This window comes from Chelon labrosus, assembly GCF_963514085.1.
Source record: "Chelon labrosus genome assembly, chromosome: 20".
In the NCBI taxonomy this organism is placed as follows: Eukaryota; Metazoa; Chordata; class Actinopteri; order Mugiliformes; family Mugilidae; genus Chelon; species Chelon labrosus.
The window spans coordinates 21,638,745-21,663,708 of NC_140353.1; the positions used below are offsets into that span (position 1 = coordinate 21,638,745).

A 24,964-nucleotide genomic window follows, 5' to 3' on the forward strand; every position below is an offset into this window, starting at 1 on the left:
TGAAGGAAAAATGAATGCAGCCAAGGACAGAGATATCCTGGACAAAAACCAAGCGCCACCTTGCAGGTGGAATGCCAGAGGATCCCTGGCAATCCAGGAGTGAAAAACTTGTTGCATCATTCCTAAGAAGACTCATGGCTATATTACCTCAAAAGGGTGCTTCTACTTAATACTGAGAAAAGGCTCTGAAAACTTGTGACCATGTGATATTTCAGTTTTTGTTCTTTAATAAATTTGTAAAAATTTCTACAATTCTGTGTTTTTCTGTCAATATGGGGTGATGTGTGTAAATTGATGAGAGGAAAAAAAATGAACTTGATTGATTTTAGTAAACTGCTGCAATATAACAAAGAGTGAAAATTTAAGGAGGTTTGAAAACTTTCCGTACCCACTGTAGTTGGTCCCTTATGTTGTCAGTATCGTGTCAGCCACACTAGCACTTTAGTACAACTACAATGATCTTTTTTTAAAAGTGGCGTAAATCAATTCTGCAGTTAGGTCTTGTGGAAGTCATATTATATAAGGAAAACCCCTAGAAGGCAGGTAGCTGGTATACTTTTGGCATGCTATGAATTTTTTATGACATGGACAACTTTCTTTCTAATTTACTTTGTGACTTGAAAGTTAATAATGCCCATCAGCCCAAAACAATAACACATTTTGTAGCACCACATACTAAACATCCGCAAATCCAGTTCATTTATGTACAGCTGCACCATAAATATTCAACCCTCCTGATTTAGCATATTGTGTTCATGCACTGAGACAACTGTGCTCAGGATGTGTTCATAATGCAGCTGGGGTGTGATATCAGCACCGTTTTTCTAATTTTGGTAGGTTTGTTCTGATACTGACTTACTGTTGCTTTATCTCACAGGATGAAGTTAGTGTCTTAGTCTTGCCTTCATGACGTCACCCACAGGTTTACTGAAGAGCAGTTTTGAAGCTCAGTGTAAGGCCATCTCAATCAAATTCCGAGTTATTCACCCACCCGTACAGAGGTCATGAATGGAGAAATTAGCTACAGAGACCAAAACTGTTTGGATACCAGTTTGTGAAGTTGTTTATTTCTGCTGGAAAGTTTAGACATTTTTACTGGAAAGTTTAGACATTTTTACACGGAGGCCTGTGGGGGTGAATTCACTACCCTGGAAACCGCCTCAAGTGGCCATTTGAGGACCACTTCTGCAGCGGCTTCATTTTTCACTCCACAAGGTTGCTACTTGGTTGTGCCTCATGTAATTGACTTAAGACAGAAAATACATATGGTTATCATTGTTAAGAGTAAAAGAGTTGTACAACAAAAACTGCATATTTTAACTGAAATGTAAGAACACTGGTAGCTGCTGGAAACCCAGACCTTGTTATTAGCTTTACTCGCTTTATGCTGTTGAGGGGATGGAGCCTATCCCAGCTGGCTCTGGGCAAGAGGTGTCCCATACACATCACAGCTCTAACAGGAACATTCAATCTCAGGGTGTATTCACACCTGCCTTGTTTAGTTCGATTAAAACGAACTCAAGTTCGTTTCCTTGCTTGGTTCGGACCTTTTTGACTGGTGTGAATACAATCACTCGAACTCTGGTGCGGACCAAACAAGCGGACCCGAGACCCAGCTGAGGAGGTGGTCTCGGAGCGGTTCCTACCGAACCCTGGTGCGGTTCCTTTATGGTGTGAAAGCAGCCCGACCTCGATCCGACCCAAGTTGCAAAAATCTACCTTTTTGGATTTGACGAGCTCCCGTAGTTTTCGCGCATCTATCAAGAAGCGTCTGTCTGTCTGTCTGTCTGTGGCACGCATATGTCGCGAACCGTTGGCCCGATTGATTTGAAACTGGGCAGGTGTCTCGCTACGGGCACGAAGATGTGCACTGCTAAGTTTGACGTTGTTTGGATAAGAAATGTAAAATATATCGGTAAAATAGGTTTTCTCCACTCTAATATTTTCAGTTGCCTGATGACAGTTTACAGACAAAACATGAGTGATTTGATCATCTATCTATAAATCAAGAATTTCTTTTAACTTATTTGGTGAGTTTGTGTCTGTCTGTCTGTCTGTGGCACGCTGATTTGAAACTGGGCAGGTGTCTTTGTGGGGAGGAGACATGGGTCACGACAATGGTCACAACTGAAAAATCTTCTTCAGCTCCCACTATAGGAATACATACTTCCGACGGGCACTGCACTAGTTATGGGAAATGTAGGATAGCCCAGTGACACACACAACAGAGAGAGACACGTGAAGCAAACAAACGCAGGTAGGTTAGGTAGAGATGAGCCGTGGCTTAACCGAGCTCTGAGGAGACACGCTGCCTCCTAGATATCTGGGCAGATGTCCAGATATCTCAAATGCTGGAGAAAACACATAAAAATGCAGAAGTATATAAGATTTTTAGTAAACAAATGAGAGAGAGGGGATTCCAGCGCTCAGTTTATAAACCATATTGCTAGCATAATAACAAGTAGACCTACAGTACGCAAAGTCTCCATTGTAGCCTATTTACGTGGGACATTTGGCTTCCTTCTTTACCCCGCCTATACGTTTACCAGCCAATGGCTGAACGACCTTAGCACATGTGTTTTTGTTTATAAATTCTGGTCCGGTTGCAATTAATCACAGTGTGAAAGTGAACCGCACTAAAAAAAAAAAAAAAAGAAAAAAAAAATTGGTCCGGACCAAAGCAAGTGAACTAACGGACCTTCCTGGTGTGAATACGCCCTCACATTCACACCTGTGGGAACCTTAGAATCACCAGTAAACATGACATAATGCAAGAACCTGGACAAAACCAACACAGACAGAACATGCAAACTCCATATGGAGAGGTCCCAACAACACTAACCCAGAACCTCGTTTCTGTGAGGTAAGAATTTGAACCAATTTTATATTACATCGACAACACACAGAAAGTAAAACTGGACAAAACAGACACCTGATTTGTTTTGACCTCTTATAGCGTCGCAACTCTTGACACAATCAAGAGCTCAGAGGACAGACACAGAAAAGAAAATGTTTTCACGTCAACAATAATGATGTAAACACAGCTGGGTGGCCCTTACAGACCAGTAAGTTGTGGTTCACCTTATAGTAATCTAGGAATCTGTCCTTGTCCTCCTAAGCCTTGAGGCCTCCGCCAACAAGGTCCCTGATTAGTCCTTATTATTTTAGCTGGTGTTCTTGTTCAGTTTCCTCAGTCCTCTCCATCTTTTGCATCTGCTCCTCCATGGCTATCACACAGCCAGGCTTTCCATCCACGTCCATACATTTGTTAGAGCGGCCGTTATTTTGTACAATTAATGGTATGACGTTTTTTTCATCAGTCTGTGTGATTAAAATTGTGTTCTTGCCGGCAGAATCTGCTTTCACGTTGTTGCCCGCGGTGGTGTGCGTGAGCAACGTCACAGTCGGTTGGCCGTTGTTCTCGTCGGTGGCGACCTCGTGGGAATCGGTGGCAGGGTTGGAGGGACTGGCGTTGCCGCGGCGACAGCAGCAGCAGAGTATCCTGGAAGCAGGTCGGATTATGGTTCTGTACAAGCCACGACGGGCACCCTCACTGACAAAGCAGTAGAGAGCGGGGTCGGCCACGCAGTTCAGCGTGGTCAGCAACAGCGACAGGTGGTAGTAGTTAAATATTGCTGGAAAACAACAACACGGGTCATGTTGTGAAGATGGAATCTTTATTTATTTAATTACTTTTTAAGTATGAAACATTACCTGTAATAAACTGGCAGTCCCGCTCCAGCAGTGTGCGCACTAACAGGAATATGTGGTAGGGCGAGAAGCAGACGAGGAAAATGAGGATGGTGCTGCTGACTAACTGCCTGATCCTCATCTTCTGATCGGGTTGTGTTCCAGCGCTCCGACCCACAGCACGAAGAACACACAGGTAGCTGATCTAAACCACAAGAAAGCAAACAGATTACCTCATTTTCAAGTTCTCTACCTCCTCTCTCCTAGTATATAACTCCTAGCTGGACAATTCACACCTCGTAACCATGTTTACACTGAACTGAACAATGTATCCTTTTCTAGTCTCAGTTCTATTATTTGCTCTAGTATAATGATTTAAATGTTAATTGAAAGACGTAACAATAGCTGGTCTTGTGACAGTGTGATTCATAGACACGCAAATTAACTCCTAAGCTACGATGAAACCCCAGGAAATGTTTTAAAGCCATGTTTTAAGCAAGTATTTCACAACGTACCGACAGAATGGCCAATGGGAACATGAAGCCAATAGTGAAGCGGTAGTAGTTGATTGGATACTCCCACGCCTGCATGGGGTAGTGCTCGAAGCACACGGATTGATTCATGGGGTCCCTGCTCAGCTCTTTATGGTGGAAGAAAACCACACCTACTGCCAGCTCCTTTAGCCAGATGATGGTGCTAACGAACCACGCTGCACTCATAGAGCGGAGAGAGGTGAACCTGGAGACAAGGAAAAAAAAAGTATTGCACCACTGTCAACCATAATATTAACAGATCTCTACTTCTGTGGAAAAGGTACACCCTTGGCCTCAGAACCTAGCATTGCCCCCTTTAAATGTATACATATTGATGACCAGTCCCTGACATTGGATATTTAGGACCACTCTCCAACAACGTATCTGTCCAAAGCACATCATCATCATCATCATCAAGACCTGGTCACTGTCAAACTGCAGTTTTGCTCTAATGTTCTTTATGGACAGCTAAGGCCTTTTCCCCCCAGGAATCCTGATTGTAGACACATGCTCTTTAACATCAGTTGCAGCACCAGTTGCACGGTTAGCTACAGATATTGTGATGGATATTTGAGGTTGTCAGGATGTCGGTTTGCTTCAGACAATCCGCTCTAAGGCTGAATTTGCTGCAGCAGCCAGTCCTGAGCAAACTGGCACCAGTGGAATGATTCATTTCTAATAATGTGGCAATCTCTTAAATCCCCACCAGACTCTCAGACTCACAACATATTTTCTGAAGATCTTAGAGAGCTGCCATGATGACACCACATACTTTAACAGCATGTAGAATATTAGTGCCTACATAACAGAGGTTTAAATAAGACAGGTTCCACTACTCACTCTCTAAGAAATCACTGTCACCTAATATTGAACCCCTGATTCTAATCTGATTGATGTGAGAGTATGGTAAATGTAGTGGCGTACTTAGTTACGTCATGTAACTAATCTGTAATTATCTCCATCAACCAAAAGTTGTGGATTACCAACAAATCTGACCTTAGCTAAACTCTTCAGCTCAGTAGTGAGTTTCAATGGAGATAAACATCAGTTCGCGTTTTGATCGTGCTGTTTCAATATTACCTTAAAGGATATACCACAGCCAAGTAGCGATCCAGGCTGATACAGCACAGAAAGCCAATGCTGATGTAAATGTTCTCGTAGAGCAGGAAACCACACAGCTTACAGAGCCATTCACGGTGACGCCAGTCATCATCCTGAAAAAACAACAACACACATACATGTGAAGTGTAGCTCATTGGAACAAGACATTTTATTATAAGGAAAACAAGTTATTCCTTATCTTTCCTGGTACAATTCACAACATCTGTTGATTCTCTAGACAGAGGCACTTATAAGACCAAAGAAACACAAAAGTGCAATGAAATGCTGACAAATCATAGTTACCCGAAAGAAGTACTGGAGCCACATGGGTAATGATGCCAGGTATAACAGGTCAGACACAGTGAGGTTAATTAAATAAACCCCCAGCTCATTTTTCTGCTTCAGCTGTAGAGCAGCATGGTAGAGAGAGTACAGGTTGGAGGGAACACCAACCTAGAATCAAGAAGATCACTTGTTGTTAGCATTTTCAGTCTCTGTGAAGGGACACGTCTCATGTCAAACTGGAATAACTACGGAGCATGATTCCACAAAACCAGTGGTTTCTAAGAAGTTAACCTGGAAATAATCAAAAAGTAGAAAGATTCAGGAAGATTTAAGTAGAACAATTGAGTTGTATCCCAGTGAGGCAGCGTACAGAATCCACAGATGACAGGTGGATTTGATTTACTCATCAGATTCTTGTTCAAGTAAAGGAACTTGCAGCCATTGTTTGCCTTTTGTTAATATGGCTGTGACTAAAGATTCCAACCGCAGCATTGTTCACTAAGTAGCCATGTGATAGTAGGAAACACGTCATCAGAGCTAAGTGAAAGTGTCAGAAATCAGATTGGTAGATTGAAAAACAAAGAAGGTTTTCAACAGACTCATACTTTAACTGCTCAAGACTTTTACTCTTCACAAGCTCAATCAATAAATAACATCAATACGTGACTGTAAGAGAAATGAGAAAATGAGAACTAAGCATGACCTTTATGTTGCACTTTTTACTTTGCAAAGAGGAACTGCTTTCTAGTGATTAAGACATTACAGCTTCCTGCGTCATACCGACCACAGTTTGGAAACCAACTAATTCTGTATGTAATTTCCCAGTTCCCAGACACATGGTATTATACTTACCAGCAGTACAAGGATATAGACAGTGGAGAAGAGGTACTTGTGAATTTCATGGCCGATGGTGCAATTAGTCACGTCGTCTCCAGACATGTTGGACACTATCATACTCCACTAACACTACTTCTGACCATGTGCACGTGAATCATAGAAATAATATAACAACACACACACACAATTGGTCATGTTGGCTGAAGCAATCATTGAGCTGTCTCATCTGGTTGAGTGTTGTCGTCTCTGTTAGGGTAGTCAGGTTTCATTGGGCCTCTGGGGAAACACGAGAAAATTTAGATTAGAGCCAGCAGAGCCAGCACTTCTCTACATGCTCAAAGTGACAAGGGAAGGCAGTTTCAAGGGCGTGCCGTGTCCTACTTGAGCCTCTTAACTTTGCTGATTTGGCACCAAAACCAAATTATGATTTCATTTGTCATTAGTTTTCATAATAGTAAAGTTGCATGAAAAGTTTGAATCTTACAATTCATTCTTGAGAGGAGCATGAATCGTTTGCACCATATTTCTACACATCCAAAGACCAACCAACAAACAGACAAACACTGGCAGAAGTGTGCCACCAGAAAAAAAAAATTACAATAGATACAATAAATCATGTAACCATATTCATTTCCCTCAGCTACATTTAAAGTGGATGGGAAAGCCAAAGTGAGGAAATATGCTGACTTCCTGTTCAAACCATGACTGCTGTCTGTTCCGTGATGCTAGTGAATATATGACACAAATCAAATAAAGCATTCAGAGCAGTCAGAGCTGCAATGTGTTGTGGTTTGCATAAATATATAAAGACCTGTGTGTGAGGTACAGTCCTTAAGTCCTAAGGTCAAAACACAACAGAAGCAGCACAAGGTCTGACAAATAAGGTGAAGCTTAGAGTAGAATGCAACTTCTTTTACTTTCGTTAAGATGTTTTATCTGTCATTTTAGAGTATTCCTTAGTCCTAACTGACTGGTGACTGGAGTTCCTATTTTTATCTAAGATCATATCTTGGATGAGAAACAAAACATCTTTAAGAAGCAGACCAGAGCCAGATAATCTACACAAATATTTTGAGTTGTTTCTATTTTTACCACACTTTATTCTTTCCATCCTTTTGATAATGTAAGTAGATATTTTTCCAGAACTTGAGGCTTTCAGGGGTTTGCGTCCTCTGGTTCTGGTGAAATCTCCTCTTTGTCACTGACAAGGAAACATGCGCGCCTGCTTCCTGGAGAGGATTCTTTGGCTTTCTGTGCACTCATGAACGGGTTTCACTTATCTGGTTTCTGTCTTTCCTGTGCCTAACTGCTTTTTTAGAATAATACTTACAGTGGGTTTTGGCAAAACAAACTAACTCTGATAGGTGTCTGCAAGCCTAAGCCAACTCTAAGCCACATGTGAGTTAAGCTGAAGCAACATTCAGCTGCCCAAGTAATACTTAGTATCCACGTGTTCAATTACATTTAAACCTTTAAACTCTTGGCACTATACTTCACATGTAGCTCATTAATTCATTAATGATGTACGTGTGCTTAAATGAGAGCTGAGAATTTCCACGTATTGTAGCATACACTATAGATCAAATTGAGTGTGCTGATGCACAGAGCCATAAGATGAAAAGTAATGTGCACAAAAATACATACATGTGACACATCCTTCATTTAAAACGCTGCAACACCATGTAAAAGCATAGACAATATTTTATGAATAACTCTTAAGTAGAGATTAGAGATACAATGTGAAATAGTTTTCGCTTACGTTAAGATCACACTAAGAAGCAATATATTTGTATTGTGACCTTTAATCTTGGACACACACACTACAAACAAAGGAAAACCCCAAAGTCTCTCTACAATCAATGTTTTTTGACATGTACGATACATGAATGACTGAACATGCTTCCTCCTCACAGCGTGTGGTAACATGACCACAGCATGATTAGTGTGAACAGAAGACAGAATGTCACGCTACATTCAAGCACCCCTCCTGCCAAACTGCTATTACAAAACCATCATTCAGAATGAAGACTGATAAAATGTCTGCAGTGCAAAGAGAAGCATTTCTTTTTCACACGTATTATCTACATGGTAGATATTGAGGTTGATGAGATTCTACGCCATGTTTGGTTTGATTACAGCAGCGACCTGAACTGAACTGTAGATCTCTAAAAACACAGCTGTTTCATTTACAGAGAACAACAGGATCTTCCTTTTACTAAGCAAAGGCAGCAGCAGCTCCTTGTGATGCATCTATCTTACCGTTAGTGGTGATGGCCAATACTCCTCCATCCCGCAGCAAAACTTCAGCACCTGCCACTGTAATAACAGCTCCTCACACTACGTGTTCCTGGTATATCTAGTTATATCTATACCACACAGCTAGAGGAAGTTCACATGTTAAGTGAAGACTCCTCCCCCGCTCACACTCAGACATAATCAAATGCAGTGGGGAGTATATTTAGTCGATACATGTCACTGGAGAATTTTATTTGGGGATGTTGAGAGAGCAGGTCAGTGGGCAAGAATGCATTCAAACATTAGTTTATTGACACAAATATGAATGCAACAGAAGCAAAAAAGAAAATCATAAAATCTCCTTGAAACTGAAAAGAAACAAAGCTAAAACACACAGCTTCACAGCAAACAACTACCCACTCTTTAATTACGCAGACCAGTGACTGTGTTTTGTCTTGCAGGTCTTAACTAAATGCAACACAGTGCATTTACCAACAAGAAAGGGTGATTCTAAGAATACAGAAAATTCAAAAAAGACTGCTGTATATCTAAACTTATCTATGGGTTCTACACAACAGTGACCAGTCTTGTAAATGCACACAGAGTTTAATGTTATTGACTGAAGCAAATGATCTGCCTCAATATCATAAAACACAAAGCCAAAGAAACAGAATGGAACCTTGTGAAACACAAAGACACCACTTAAACTTTTGTTATTTGCAACCTGATACCAGACCACCACTGCAACCCCGGAGTGGAAGTAGAACCCAGGAAACAGTTTTGTGAAAAAAGAGGAGAATCAAACTTTTCATAATTCATTCATTCATTCATCTTCTGTAACCGCTTATTCCTGTTAAGGGTCGCGAGGTCTGCTGGAGCCTATCCCAGCTGTCATCGGGCGAGAGGCGGGGTACACCCTGGACAGGTCACCAGTCTATCACAGGGCTAACACAGAGAGACAGACAACCATTCACACTCACATGCACACCTACGGCCAATTTAGAAACTCAGTTTCAGTTAACCTAATGAGCATGTCTTTGGACTGTGGGAGGAAGCCGGAGTAGCCGGAGAGAACCCACGCAGACACAGGGAGAACATGCAAACTCCACACAGAAAGGCCCAGTCGGCCCATGGATTCGAACCCTTCTCACTGTGAGGCATCAGTGCTAACCACCTCACACTGTGCCGCCCACTTTTCATAATATAAAGTAATAATGTAAGGCAATCTTGTGCCTTTAAGAGTTTAGTTAGTAATTCAGTCTTGGTCGTACATGGTGGTACCTTATTAACACAGCATGCAGTATATCCTCTTTGAGCAATGAGTAAATTCTGTATTTAGTGATAAAAGACTGAAACACCCGATGAAGCCGGGGTACACAGCTGGTGGTGTGTTGTAGTGGTGGAAGGAACCAGATTTGACATGTCTTCTACTTTCTTCTGAATCTCCAGGGACTGTAACAACTAGTCTGATCAAACAACCTTCCACACGCTCTCTTTGCCCTCAGATTATGGACACATCAGAGATGTATTGTGACTGTATGACATGGTCTTCATCAGCAGCAGAGCTCTGTGGATGTGAAAGAGTTGAATGTCCACAGAAACAGTAAGTTTACCAAAGACTGGGAATCTATCATCAAACTACTACAGTATTTCAGGAATGAGGGGTCAAGCATGGTGCTTCATCCTGAATGAAAAAGATTTACAATGTCTGTATGTGTGCCAACACCAACAAATGTTGGCACATTTGGCACACAGAATATAAATCTTCCTCAGACAGAACTTAGACAAACACTACATTTTGAATGACTGTACCCCTGTGCAAAATTACCCAAGTGGGTTTCTCTCGTTGTTACTGACATGAAAATAAGAATGACAGTTTAATGGAAATACTGAATAAATCTATTTTTTTTCCTTTAACTTCAATCTGACACATGCCTCTGAGCATACAATTACCACCCATGCACCTACACGGGGTGAAAGCATGCCCACATACACAAAGTATATGAGTACATGGGTGTGTGCTTTATTGTAGGTAGATCACAGTCATTTTTCAAAATCAACTCCATTGCAGTTTTCCAGTGTAATGCCAAGCTATGCTGCACAGGTTGGAAGAGTTTCTTTTTTTGTTCTTACTTTATTTTTCCTTGACATTTAAGTGTGAAACAACACGTGGGATGTGTGCCTTTTATTTTGGCATAACTCTCTACGTATTACAGACCCGATACCAGGTTTAATAATAAGAATGAAAGTGACACTACATAAATAAACAGTTATGTTTGCAGCTGCTGCCACAGTAAATCCGTGAAAATGAGAACCTAAATCAAGTGTTCTCTGTCTCCAGCTTGACTGTAACAAAGAGTCAATGGGCAGTGATGCCTCTTAATATAACCTCTAAGTGTATTTCTTTGCTTTGGCATCCCAGTCTCTTTTGAATGGCTCCATAATAACATCCTATAAAAACCGTTTAGAGCCACTATAACACCACACATTGAACCCACAGGCATCATCTCTCTGAGGCTGTCCTTTTGTACGCGTCTCTGTCTCTCTGGTTTTCCAAAATAAACCTCAGTCTGATTGAGGTGCAGCTAGATGTACTGAGCATTCCTTAAGAGTCAGTCTAACCCATGGTTTTCATCCTTATTCAACCAGTTGACTGGAATGAACTGGAATTTATATACATACTGCATATCTTTAAAAAAAAAATCCAAAGTTTTTTTTTTATTTCTTATTTGCTGTGCTGAGCTTCAACTGTTGACTGTACCACAGAGAGGTGAACTGCAGTAAGACCTCTACCAACACACTAGATATAATTAAAATGTGCAGGTAGGTCTAGATCAGTTCTAATCTAGAGTGGCATCTCACATCCAGGCTACAGTGTTAATGGATGTGTCATGAGATGGATTTCCTTCATGCAACAAAGTCAAAAATCAAACTGTAATTCAGAGACAGTGGCTTCAGTCCTGCAGATTGATGTCATACTGTAAAATGCTCATTCAGTCTATTGGGAAGCCACATGTGACAGGCGCAACAGGCTAAGGAAGAGCAAAGCACACCCTGTGCACATGTCCCCAAAATGGTGCCATCAAACGGTGGAGCATTCATCAGCCAGCGTGGGTCGTACAACAAAGGCTGGGATGCATCAATACTGTTGATGCAATACTAAAATTGTAATCTGTTTAAATTTACAAATTTAAAGATCCCTTCTGACAATCCTCAATCTCCTCTTCCACACTAAAACAACCATAATCTAGGAATATCCAAACATTTTCCAATTTAAAATTCCAAGACGTGCACATGCGCCGCAGGTTTTAGGTTTCTGTGGAAGCAGCAAACCGAAATACGGCGGCTTCCACCTTTGTGTCGTACATCAACGAGCTAAACTGAGATAAATGTGAAAGGAAACTCATACCCGTACATCATACTGCAGGGTGCAGCTCAAACATCCAAGTGAAATGAATGTTTGAGTGGAGCGGGACCTACTTCCTTTACATATCTCACTGCGCTGGACCCATGTGAGCCTTTAGTGCTGTCTGTGGCACTAAATCAGAGTCAGCGCCCAGCTATGACTGAATCAGTGTAACTCATAGAGTAAACATTATAGACTGTATGAGGTCATTTTGTTTCACAGTGAGCCATGCCAGTAATATGATGCTGGAGTACAAAGCAGCTCTGTAATGTTTACCATAATCCATAAAATCCTGTATTATTCCTTCTTGTAAAAACATAGTCCTGTGGAAGGTTCTGGTTTTCTATACAGTACATCTCTGAGATTTCTTGCACCCAAATAAGAACATACTTTTATTTGTCATGTTTACAGGATTGAAAAAATACTTTTAGAAATTCAGCAGCCGCACTTCTTTCCAGAATCCCTGGATCCCTGGGTTAAAATCATATTATAATAATATTTCGATAAAACTAAAATTATTCTGCATGATGGATTTTGAAGACGTGTTTGATTGCTTCTGTGAGAGGTGCGGTAAAAACTGATAAAACCTGTTCTCGGTGAGGTATGTGGAGAAGATCAGAGATGATGATTATTGAAAGACTTGGTGGTTTTGTTGTTGTTGTTTTCAGCGAACCATCCCTCTAAGAGGAACAATACGGTGTTTTGGTACACCTACTCATGATTTTTGCTGTTTTTTTTTTATTTTCAAGAGCTACAGAAGATCATTATCATGTGGATGTTGATGTAGATGTCTGTACTGTCTGACACACTGAGCAGTGATGTTTTCTAGACTCTAGACTGTTTAAACCTGTGGATAATATGTATAGATGTTGTTCACTTGATATCTAAAGTAAGTTTCATGTTCAGGCTGCTCCTGGCAACTCAGTCTAAAAGTGCCCTGGAGAGTTACTGGCCTTTTGTTCTGACCCCAAGCCACATCCATCCAGACTGTAACAGAGACTGTGATCTGTGTACAGCTGTGAGACCTGGATTCAATACACTAATTCAATCACCTGGGTTCATAAGGGACCAAAGGCAAAAGCTTCAACTCTGAGTGTGTACGTGCGTATGACATGTGCACACTGTCAGTCAGGTTATTCTCGTACAGCAGTTAGAAAACGTGAAGTCAAGATGGCGGCCCATGCTGATCTGGGGCCTCTAAATCAACATCTGACACAGACAGCAACTAGCCTTGGTGTAAGGCTTGACAGCGATCTCAGATTTGATGCACAGCTTACATCAGTGGTTAAGTCCAGTTTTTTTTTTTTCAACTGAGACAACTGGCCAAAATGAAATCATTTCTTTCTCTGCATCACCCTTTAGATTTTAATCTACACTTTTATCACAACTCGTTTAGATTATTTCAATGCACTGTACGCTGGGCTTAGCCACACGTCACTTTCTCGACTACAGCAGGTTCAAAATGCTGCTGCTCGACTTTTAATAGGTGCCAAGAAACAAGAACACATTACCTCAATTTTAGCGGCAACTCACTGGCTCCCAGTTCGTTTCCGGAATAATTTTAAAATTATTTTATTTGTTTCCACAGTATCCGTCCAACCTGCTGCAGTCTTACGCGCTCACGCTCTCTCAGGTTGGCAGATCGGTCATTGTTGGCTAAGACAAAAAGGAAGTTGAGAGGTGACCGCGCCTCTGCCCCCAGACTGTGGAACGACCTGTCTTTGCGCATCAGACCATCAGGCCGACTCACTTCCTCTTTTTAAATCCTTTCTTTAAACACATTTTTTTCTCTTTGGCTTTTAACGCCGTTTGAGATGTTGGTTCGTATTGTTTGATTGGTTTTATGATTTTAATCCTTTACTAATTCTTTTATGTGTTTTTATATTCTCATGTCTGTGTACAACACTTTGGTCAACTGTGTTGTTTTTAAAGTGCTTTATAAATAAAGATTGATTGATTGATTGATTGATTGATTGAAATAGAAAACAAACCTAGCGTGCATCATGGCTCTCACGGCTCAGAGAAATGCCCAAACTGTTTCCCTGATTTTTTATCAGATAACTTATAAATAGACCTGTCCAGGGTGTACCCTGCCTCTCGCCCGATGACAGCTGGGATAGGCTCCAGCCCCCCCGCGACCCTTCACAGGACAGGAGGAGATCTACAGGCTTGGTTATGTTAGTGTTGTGTATTTTGAGTGTGTTCTGACGTTAATTTAGGCAAGTGATATTGGCCAAGACCAAAATATCAAACACTGACTTTTAATTAAACTTGTGTTGTAAAGTGGAACAGTGGAACACTGAAATACAACAGAGCTACATTACTGAAAATAACTGAATGAATGACAGTGTGGAAAAGAACCAGGACACTGATGACCAAAGGTATGCAGCTAAGGGTTAAACCTGGTTTAAGACACCAACATCACTAACTGAACAAATGACCCTGTGATCGATATCTTATTTTCCTGGGGCGTTTGGAACGCCAGTGCTGCTGCTTTATAACTAACCTGGCAGTGGTAACCGTGGCAACAGCAGCAAGTTGCAAATTAGGAACCAGTGAAGGTCCCGTCACCACTAGCTTCAGTGGTGACGGGACCATCATTTACCACCATCATTTACACCTCCACCATTTATGGTTCAGTTCAGATAAGGCACTTTTTAAACCTTGAAAACATAAGCACACTCTGACATGAGTTAAACTCATGCTTATACATAGAAATATGTTAATATTGACGTGGCATAATAAACACAATCTGAAAGTAACACACACAAAACCTAGATAATCAGGATGTAAACACTTTTCCTTCTTTTTTTTTTTTCAATTCACCGGATGTTTGTCTGTGTGTGTTTGAGTCCACTACACAGCACCAATTACAAGTGGTTTCTTGGAAAGAGAACATTTCTAACAGGCTGACGCGAAATGTTTGTTGGCTTTGATCTCGTGCAGTTTCATGGTGGCTAGCTCAACATCACAACCTATCCCAGCTTCCCAGGGTCACACAGACCTTGTCCTGATTCTGTTATATGATTCATGTTTAACAACAGGAGTGCGTGGTGACAAGTGTGCACATATCCCTTTCTGAGTAGCAAGCCTGCAGGAGTAACAGAGCCCCATGTATGCTTATTCTGGTGTCATAACGTGTGAGATGGAAAGGCCTCAACCTGCCCACTTGTTGTTGTTAAAAAGCCAAACACTTAATTCCCTATCTGTGAAGTGAACTGCCTTTACACCTGTTAAGTTCCAAAACAAGTAGATGTCGAGTGACACCATATTCATACAAATCCAACAAAAGTGCCCCACATACACTTCATCCAAGTGAGCGTGATGTGAAGCTGTCCCTCCTTCCCTGCCTCCCTGCTGCCAGGTCTGTTTGTCTCTGTGCTGCCTGTGTACAGGAGCAGTATTCGATTTACCTGGTGGGCACGTTTGATTTACAACGTACTCAGAGAGGGAAGACAGACAGAACACAAGGAAACTAAGCTGACCACAAACACACAAGATTCTGCTTTACCATCGATTGAAGTAATTAGAGCTGGAGAAGATATGAATGGTTTCAGGGCTCAATAAATCTAAAGATTTGTAAGGCCTGAAACTGAAGTTTATCAAATGACCACTTGAGACTGCCTCCAAAAGTGAATCAATCCCAATAGACCTCAGTGTTAAAATGTTCAATGTAAAGTCATCCGTTTGAGTGATTTTAAGGCTAATAATTCTCCATAATTAAGAGTGACAGTTGATGGATGGGCACTGTCACCAGCTGCTAGCTGAGGTCTACTGCCTACTCCTCAGTTTTGGCTCTGTGGGTAGAGGCTGTTGTCCAGGAGCCAGAGGGTTAGCGGTCCATTCCCCGGTGGACCACATGCCTAAGTGTCCTTGAGCAAGACACTGAACGCTGAGTTTGGCTTGGCACTGGTGTGTGCTTGTGTGAACAATTGTGTAGATGAGTCACTGTGACTGTAAAGCCAATAAGTAGAAAAATGGTATATAAAGACAAGACCATTTACCTTTTACTTTAGCTACAATATATAATTGTATGTACACCAATCAAATATAACATTAAAACCACAGACAGGAGAAGTAAATAACATTGACCATCTTGTAACAATTCAATTCACCTGGCATTCATGTGGATGTTACTTAGACATGTAGCACCCACCTAGACCAGACCAGGCACCCCCACCCCATAGCAATGACACACCTTGATGGCAGCAGCCATCCCCAGTAGGATGCAGCCTGACACAGACACACACACAAAAACACTTCAGGAACAACTAAAAAAAAAAAAAACATGAAGAACAGCACAAGGTGTTGACCTGGCCTCCAAATTCACTAGATCCCAAACTGATCAAGTATCTGTGGGATGATCCACAGAGACCCCTCCCCTCAAAGGCCCCCACTAACTACATTCTGTTGCCAGACACCACAGGCACCATTCTCTGATGAGTCACAACTGTTTTGGAGGGACAAGGGAGACCTACACAATATTTGGAGGCGGTCATAATGTTATGCCTAATCGGTGTACAGTCAATAATTACACCACTGTCTAACTAAAATTAGTCTGAAACATTTCATGAATTGCACAACATAACTCTAAAGCAGCCAATGAACTGGTAAATTGTTACCTTATCTTAATCTCAGAATGACTTCTTGTGATGCATGTACTAGGAATGCCTGGTACTTATCTCCAAAAGATTAGAACTATTTATTTTTTCATTTTCATCTAAACCTTATGATCACTCATGAGAGGTTATTTTCTTAGTGATAAAATGTAACAAATATTAAAATGGGTTTCCTCCTTCCTTCCTTCCTTCCTCCAGGGAAATCATCTAGATTTTGTCCTGCAGGTTGTAAATCAGCTTCCATGTCAGGCCTTGTTTTGATTTACTGTCTCCTTCGGGATGTGTTCTGATACAGATGTGATCAACTGTCTGTGCATCCAGAACCCACGCCTACATCTGTCTTATTATACTTCTCATGAACCTGTGTCGCGTTGCACGTGTTCGCCACAGACGTTTGAAGTGGACTTTGCTGTCAGATGGAAACATTTGTACAACATACTGTATATTCTCTTAAATCAATCAGCATTGCTTTCCCATCAGGTTGACACAATCCCTACCCATATCAGACTCAGACAGCTGATTTGTAATTACTTTATCACAGAGCAAATATCACATATGGATCACACCGTCATCGGATTTTCCACCAGTTCATCTCATGAGCAATCGATAAAGTAATCGGTATTAGTTCTTTTTTTATGACTTACTGTGAAGGTAAATCAACTGGAATGATATGTTTCTCTCCTAATAGCTCACGGAGATCTGACCCCTGAGATGAAAACATGATTTGATGCATGCTATGTTATCATCTAGCTGCACACACCGTGTCCACTCCACCGTTTGATAAGTGTTTTCACTCACAAAGGGCTCGTCATCGCAGCCAGGCGACCGCCTCTGAGGCTAGTGAGACCGTCGCTCTGAATTACATCAGCATACACAGTTTGCCTCTTTGATGCAGGAAAGGATGCACAAAAATTTACAGATACTAGATGTGGGAGGCATTTATAACATTTTCAGAACAAGTGGACAGTCCAAACTTGAAACTGATGCTCTCCTGCAACACACACTGCCCCCCAAATACATTTTTTGGTCATATTTTCAAAAGCTACCATTTCACAACTAAAGTATCGCAGTATTAAATATTACCTATAACAGATTGCATTGGCCTGACTAAAGAGACCTCTCATGAGAAAACACTGACCGATTTTGAAAAAGTAATCATGCTCACAGAGGACCTGATGTCCAAGCATGAGTAACTGAAATACGCAACCTTTGGCACCTTTGCTATGAACAAAAAAAAAAACTGGGTGGCAAATTGATGCAGTAGGGAATTCAAAATGCCTCATTAGCCACCTTTCGCATGGGACTAATAGTATTACCTGTGAACATTGAGTCATTTGTAATACCTGCGGATACCTCCATCTGTGATCTTAATCCTGTGCAAACGTGCTGCACGCAACACGGATGTACAGGGGAAACATCTACATCACACGATCAATGTCTCCTGAGGTAATATTAATCCCCTCTGAGCAGGTCTGTTGGTACAGCTGTTAACAAACTGCACCACCTCGGCTGCTGTTTATTTCAGAACTGATGCAGACTGGCAAAGATTTTCTAATGGAAGTAAGTGCTACAGTGAGTCAGGAAAAATAAGTGTGATGTTTACTTCCTACACACTACAGCTAATGGAAAAGCTGCGTGTTTATTTAATCAATAAGTGTTGGACAAACTGAAATGATCATGGCACCAGAGTGAAAATCGGGGGGCTGAAAGCAATCCAACCAATCCAGTATTTTAGATGCTTCACTTTTGTCCTGCCTCAGTGACCTCACACGACCCCCGTGTCCATCTCCAGCCAACATGAAGCACATGATGCTTGGCTGCAAGACAAGCCTGCCACAAGGTCGCTACGCCTGTCGACAAAACCAGGTGCTGAAGTGGCATGGAGCAACTCTGGAGACGAGAAAGGCATCTATAAGTGCCCTTGCTCCTCCATCATCCTATCCCACAAAGAAAACTGTCTACATCAAAATCATACATTGGCCACTGGCAGGGCACGAGACTGGAAACTCTTGGTGGACTTGAACCAGAGGCTATACTTCCCAGCCGAGACTCTCTCAACAAACCTCAGACCAGAAATTATGCTTTGGTCCCCCTCACTCCTCATGGTGTACACAATAGAGCTGACTGTGCCTTGGGAGGATGCTGTGGAGGGGGCCCACAAACGCAGAAGCCTCAAGTATACCATGGGCTGCCTAGTTGTGATCAGCTGCAGAGGGTTTGTGGGAAAGTCAACCACCTAGCTGCTTAAGGACATGGGAGGTCAACATCAGCCAGCAAAGGCTTCTCCAACGCTGCCAAACAGGCCAGTCGGTGGCTCTGAATCAAGAGGAAAGACATCACCTAGACACCCATATAACAGCCACACCAGCAGGGTGGATGGAGGGAAGTAAAGGGCACACTTTAGGCGTCAGATGTCGCTGTTGAGCCCTCCCGAGGTGTTGGGCCATTCATCAAAACACCTATGAAGGAAGTAACCGCCCTGATAGCCCCGGTGAATCTTCAGACCCACTCTCATTTCATGACGTTTTTCTGGATACCTTCAGCTGTCACATACATCTCTACTCATGTCATCTCTGGTACAGGTACTCTATAAAGGGACTGGGCCAGCTAGTCCTAACCTTGAACAGATGCTTCACTCTTGAGCAAAGCAGCCAAACAACAAGGCCAACATGGATTTCTTCAAAAAACCCTCTCTGGCTTTTTCCTCTCTGTTTTGTGAGTTAATTGCTGCGGTGATTTTTCACTGCATTTCCGAGACACCTGCCCACAAAAGAACACACTGTGACGCTCTTCCATTTTATGTGGCCAACCAAGCCGGTTGTAATTACTCCTCCTCATTTCAGAGTTCTTGTATCTGTTCTGAACTAACTGAAGTTTAAAATCATCCTTTCGGTTTTTTGAGGATGATGTTTTTTTCTGCACATCTGCTTCTAGCAACAAGCCGTGTGTTGTATCGGAGTGAATCAGTCTGTGTGTAGAATCACTCTGCTGTCTTTAGTGAACTTAAAGCGAGACAACCATTCAATTCAGTATAACTTATTAAATGCTACCAGCTAATGAGTGTGTATTATTTTGTGTTTTCATGCATTCTGATTTCATATTCAAAGTCTTGGCTGTATAAGAAGCAGAAAGTTGATTTACACGAATAATCCTTTAATCAATATGTTTCTTTCTCTTTGGGACAACAAAAGCTATTTCTTGCATCCACCACGCACCCTTCATGTCAACTGAAAACCGAATATAAGTCGTTCTTCCAACTAGAATTCTTCTAACACAAAGACACAAAGACTGGAGGAATGAAGTGGCACAAAACAGAAATGCCGTCTGATTATCAGAAGAAACGCCATCAAGGAGCTGTGAAAGTAATCTGTCACACACATTACAAAGTTTTCCATTGGTTTAGGGCCATAATGTAGCATATATTATAACATAAGGTACCGTCATATTAGGTGTTAATGATACTTAAACTAGTTTGCGATACAGAGTCCTTCCAGACATTAGCCCTTGTAATTTAGTAGTGCACAGGCATGAACAAATTTCCAGTTAATCAAATGAGCTCAAACCATAAACATATTGGCTTTCAGGGCCCCTGGGGTCCAGTAGCCCTGGGACAGCCGCCAGCATTGCTCAAAGTGACAATCTATGGCCACATCACAGCAATAAGGCAGTGCATTTTGCCGATATGGCTTTTTGTGTGTCATTCAAAGAGAGTAGAACACCAGATACATTATTCATATGCATCCAATATCCCTGTATGGAGTGTAAACAAAGATGGCATTCTTTGTTCGTGTCTAGAATGTGAAAAGCAGCAATAAAGTGTGTGCACATGCCACTGTATCCATTCCAGATAATCTTATCTGTATTATTCTCCTAACCAGGAGAAAAGGCTGCCCAGCTTAATGTAAATAAGATATGAGCCTTACACTCTCCAGCTTCACTTCATAATATTCTGGTAGTCTGAGTGACATTACAGAGCAGAATGGTTGGATCTACTACTGATTCCATGCTGGACCCCATACATCCATCCATTACCACCATACTCTCACAGAATACTAATGTTTTTCTCCGAGGTTTTTAGCCATAAGCATAAATATACATCTCTTAACCTGAGACTCTAAATAAATATGCTCTCAGACACAAGAAGGCAGATAAAAGCTGTGAGAGGAGATATAAAAAAGAAACTTCAGAACCAGTCTACTGTTCTGATGTTCTAAACAGTAGAACCCAAAAGAACCATACAGTGTTATCAGTTCAATGTTCTTTCTAGGCATTCTAAAAACCTCATAAGGTGACCGTCACCATCACCTTGGACCATATAGAGGTCCTTCTTGTAGGTGACCTCAAAAGCCTAGAGGAGTCCTGGGAGCCTACAAAGGTCCTTAGAACCTGGGTGGTTACGGCTTTTGTGGGTCCTTCTAAAAACCTCGAACTGCACCACAAGAGATCAGGGCTTAACTTCTGCTCTACTTCTCCTGACATCATCAAGACCTCCTGGGACTCTCTAGAAAGGACACAGGACAAACAAAACCTTGGAACACCCAGTTCCACCATCAAGGGTGCTTCTGTAGTCCTCTTGCTGAGGAACTCTATCGAGGTCACTGCCTCTCTAGAGTATCCGGCAGAGATCACTGAGAGATACTTGAGGATTTTACAAACAGACTCAACACCCTACACCCTTGGGTGCTGAGTAGCTATTCAGAGATGCAGAGATCCTGGTACTTCTAGGAGGTCTGGAGGCTTGATAGAAGGCCACTTTGGGTTAAGGGTTCTTGTGGAGCTTGCAGGCTCCTTGAAGTACTATTTAACAAGGATGTTGGAATAATCCTGAACCACAATGAGGCCATCAGCAGGGTCACTAGACACCACTCAAGTACTTCTGGCATCACTTGTTCTCCACATTTAGTAATACCTCTTGCTGAATTGCAAAGACAGTAACATCATAAGCAAGGGTAGTTTTTTCAGCTATGCCTGCAGAGAGCTGAGATGGCCCTTTCACGGATGAATGAGGTTGAGTGTACACAAAGGGCCACTGCACTCTGTCCAACTGGTGCTCACTGTCTGGGCCTGGGCCCAACGACAGGCTGCAAGGAGATTAAAACAGGGTTCCTGAGTTATCCGAGAAGAGCTCAAGTCAAAAGTAATTACCCAGCCATCAGCAGTTATTCTATAAGGTATATGGCACCACGGATCTGACAAAGGAAATACGAATTATACTTCCAGGTCATGTTTGTGTTAGTGCTGCTTGCTCTGGCTGTAGTTTGATTATGTCAAGTCTTGTAGTCACTCTGTGTGTGGTGAACGCTCATGCTTCACAGGTCTCTGAAGGGCTTTTCCAGTGCTGCTGCTCTTACACTCATGTCACACAGCTTACTGAAACTGATTCAGTCAGTGTGTGATAGCTGCTGGGCTGGTCCTGTGTTCATGTGGGCATGGAGTAAAGGTTTATTTATAAGAACATTAAAGTGAATCCCTTATTATTCAGGAAGTAGAACGTCTGTAATGACCAATATTGTTCCGCTGAAACTTTCTCCAGTTCTTGTAATGTACGGTAGACTGAGCAACTATCTGCAAGCTATAGCAACTTGCTGTGCAACCAAAGATATTTAAATGCAATCAGTTGTTCTATTTGATTTGTTTATTAAAGTTTTAAAAGATGTGAAAATATGCTGAATGTTGAATTTTTGCAACATGTCTCTGCTGCCAGAAAATACACTTTCTGGGTCAAGTCCCTCAGAGTAAAACCACATCTTGACAAGAACAAATCTTCACTCGGGGTAAGCTCTTGTGGTTTCCCCCAACAGATATATTTTCGAAACGGCCTCACTTAAGTCTGCACGACAACTGAGCGAACGCAATTTGCATTGGAAGACAACTGACGCTCATGAAAGTGGATCTTATTTACGTAAGACCTGGACCTCCTGAGGTTAGGAGAAGTTAAGAAAAGAAGCTTAAGCACTGCTGAGGAAAACCGCAGAGATGATTGTTGTTTACTATAGAAGTTAGAAGGGAAGTGTGTATGTCAATATTTCACCATATCACATTTCAGACAGATGTTTGGATAGTTGGACTCACTACAGCTGTGTCCGGGTGATGCCCCAAAACCTCAAAACGGTCAAAGACACCATAACTGCACGCCTGGACAACGACTGAGACTATAGGCTTGAATCGAGCTGTCCCTTTAAGATAAAAGTCTAGTCATCCATTCATTTAATCAGTTACTGTTCTTGAGAATCCAACAAACATCATTTGGTCAGACAGGCTGTGAGTGAGTGAAGCAGAGAGCTGCTGAAGTCACCCAGCAGTCATCTCTGGCCTGCAGCTGAGATACGTGTCTGAAACTTCCTCATTATCTCAGCAGCACCCTGAGCACTCCTAACACCAGCACAGAATACTGTGACGCGCATGTGTAGTTTCGATAGTGTTGCTCTGGGTCTTTCTGTACGATTAACAGGTGGATCTTTCTAGTGGCTGAGCTGAAGCATATATGGAACTGGTGGCTTGATGCAGAGTTACTGCAGAGAAATGAACAGGTGATCAAGATGCAGGTGGCTTGCATAGGCTTCTTTATCAGCGTGTCCACACATGCTCTCTATGAATATTACATGAAACTCTACAGTCCAACAAGCACAGCAAATAAAAACCACCACTTGAATAGGTGTGATATGCAGCTGTTGTATATGTTTATCTCCCAGACGCCCACAGTAAAAGAATCCAGTGAGAGGTGGGAAATGTTTCACAGGTCCTCTCCCCAACAGCAGCCAAACTGACTGGTGTAGGATAAATAATGAATAAATATGAATTGAAGAGCCCGTACTCTTGACGCGTTCAGCACAAACACTCCGTCCACATGTAAACTCAAACAGTGACGCTTCATCTCCTCCGCGGGCGTCCACATTCAACAGGGACCCGCCGATATGGGAAATATAATAAGAATCCATGACTGTACAATTGATCTGCCAACTGCCAACAACTCTGCTCATTTTCCCAGCAAACAATAATGGCATACGCTCCTAAGTTCAACGATAAGTTAATAAAAAATAAAAACATTTAAACGAAATAAAGACGTTTTCTCTTACCGAATCTTTCCGATTTGAAGATCTGCATCAAACTGACCGCCAGCTCTCTCTCTCTCGCTCTCTTCTCTCTCCTCTCTCTCTCTCTCTTCCTGTCGTACTGTAACCCCCCCCCCCGCAGATGCAGCTATGTATATCAGGGTGACAACCACGGCATCACATGTCCTCTATTCTTCTTGTGATGCGTTTATGTCTCACACAGCCTATATATAAATATATATAGCATACTTTAATTTAACTCATATATTTTTTGTGTTGTGACAAGTTTCATAGTTCAGATTCTATAACACACTGCAAGCGTCCCCTAAAAAGTCACACTGCAGAAAAGGAAACTAAAATGTTTTGGAGGCTATCAATTATTTGGATTTTTTTTTATTTTTTTTCCCCCCAATTAAATTTTTAGTAGCTACTTCTTCGTAGCAAAGTCGCAGTCATTTATTTTTTGGCCACACCAGCCAATGTTTGGAAACACTTGACCATATCCAGCAGGCTACACATACACTGCCTGGCCAAAAAAAAAAAAAGTCTCCACCTGGATTTAACTAAGCAAATAGGTACGAGCCTCCTATTGGATAATTACTGCATGGGAGATTATCTTTCAGCTGGCAACAAGTTATTTAACCCCAACTGATGCATTGAGTAGCTGTTTGAGAAGGGAAACTACTAAAATTGGGTTAAGAACTGTCCAACACATTATTAAAAACTAGAAGGATAGTGGGGAACCATATCGTCCTTTAGGAAGAAATGTCGTCGGAAAAAAAATTGTGATTGATCATGATTGCCGATCACTTAAACATTTGGTGAAATCAAATCAAAGAAAAACAATAGTAGAACTCAGGGCTATGTTTAATAGAGAAAGTAAGAACATTTCCACTTGTACAATGTGAAGGGAACTCAAGGGATTGGGACTGAACAGCTGTGTAGTCTTAAGAAAACCCCCAAGTCTTCAGTTTGCTACGGAGCATACAGATTGGAGCCAAGATTGGACATTGTATGAGGGTGCTCCAGTGATTCATATTTTCACAGAATGGTTTTACTCTGTTGTTAGACATAGGGTTTTCCAACCTGTCAGTTACGTTCTTGTCTCAACCACAAACAGATACCCAGCTCTCTATGTGTTGCGTGCACTCATGCGTTTAATGCCACACTACACCTTCTCCTCTGGTGGAATATTCCAACAGAAGC

The 24,964-nt window shown here is 41.8% G+C and overlaps 1 protein-coding gene across 2 annotated transcripts; it reads right to left on the reverse strand.

The window, feature by feature from the left end:
* Window positions 1-1,085: 1,085 nt before the first annotated feature.
* Window positions 1,086-23,834, reverse strand: gpr68 (G protein-coupled receptor 68). 2 transcript variants are annotated; one of them, XM_084568759.1, is made up of 7 exons: window positions 23,783-23,834; window positions 6,462-6,722; window positions 5,628-5,777; window positions 5,304-5,437; window positions 4,206-4,428; window positions 3,715-3,895; window positions 1,086-3,635 (listed from the first exon to the last, which is right to left on the reverse strand). In XM_084568759.1, the coding sequence occupies exons 2-7, from the start codon at window positions 6,561-6,563 to the stop codon at window positions 3,160-3,162; spliced, it is 1,266 nt and encodes a 421-aa protein (XP_084424885.1). In that variant the 5' UTR covers window positions 6,564-6,722; window positions 23,783-23,834; the 3' UTR covers window positions 1,086-3,159. The 2 variants fall into 2 exon arrangements, with proteins under 2 accessions (XP_084424885.1, XP_084424886.1); XM_084568760.1 differs by lacking the exon at window positions 23,783-23,834 and having other exon boundaries at window positions 5,628-5,729; window positions 6,462-9,156.
* Window positions 23,835-24,964: the final 1,130 nt, after the last annotated feature.

Excerpts from the sequence above, each read along its gene's own strand:
- gpr68 (XM_084568759.1), bottom strand. The coding sequence starts at position 6,563 with ATGATAGTGTCCAACATGTCTGGAGACGACGTGACTAATTGCACCATC. Across the intron at positions 5,778-6,461 it reads TCTATATCCTTGTACTGCTG|GTTGGTGTTCCCTCCAACCT; the intron begins GTAAGTATAATA and ends TCTTGATTCTAG. Across the intron at positions 3,896-4,205 it reads TCCCATTGGCCATTCTGTCG|ATCAGCTACCTGTGTGTTCT; the intron begins GTACGTTGTGAA and ends CTTGTGGTTTAG.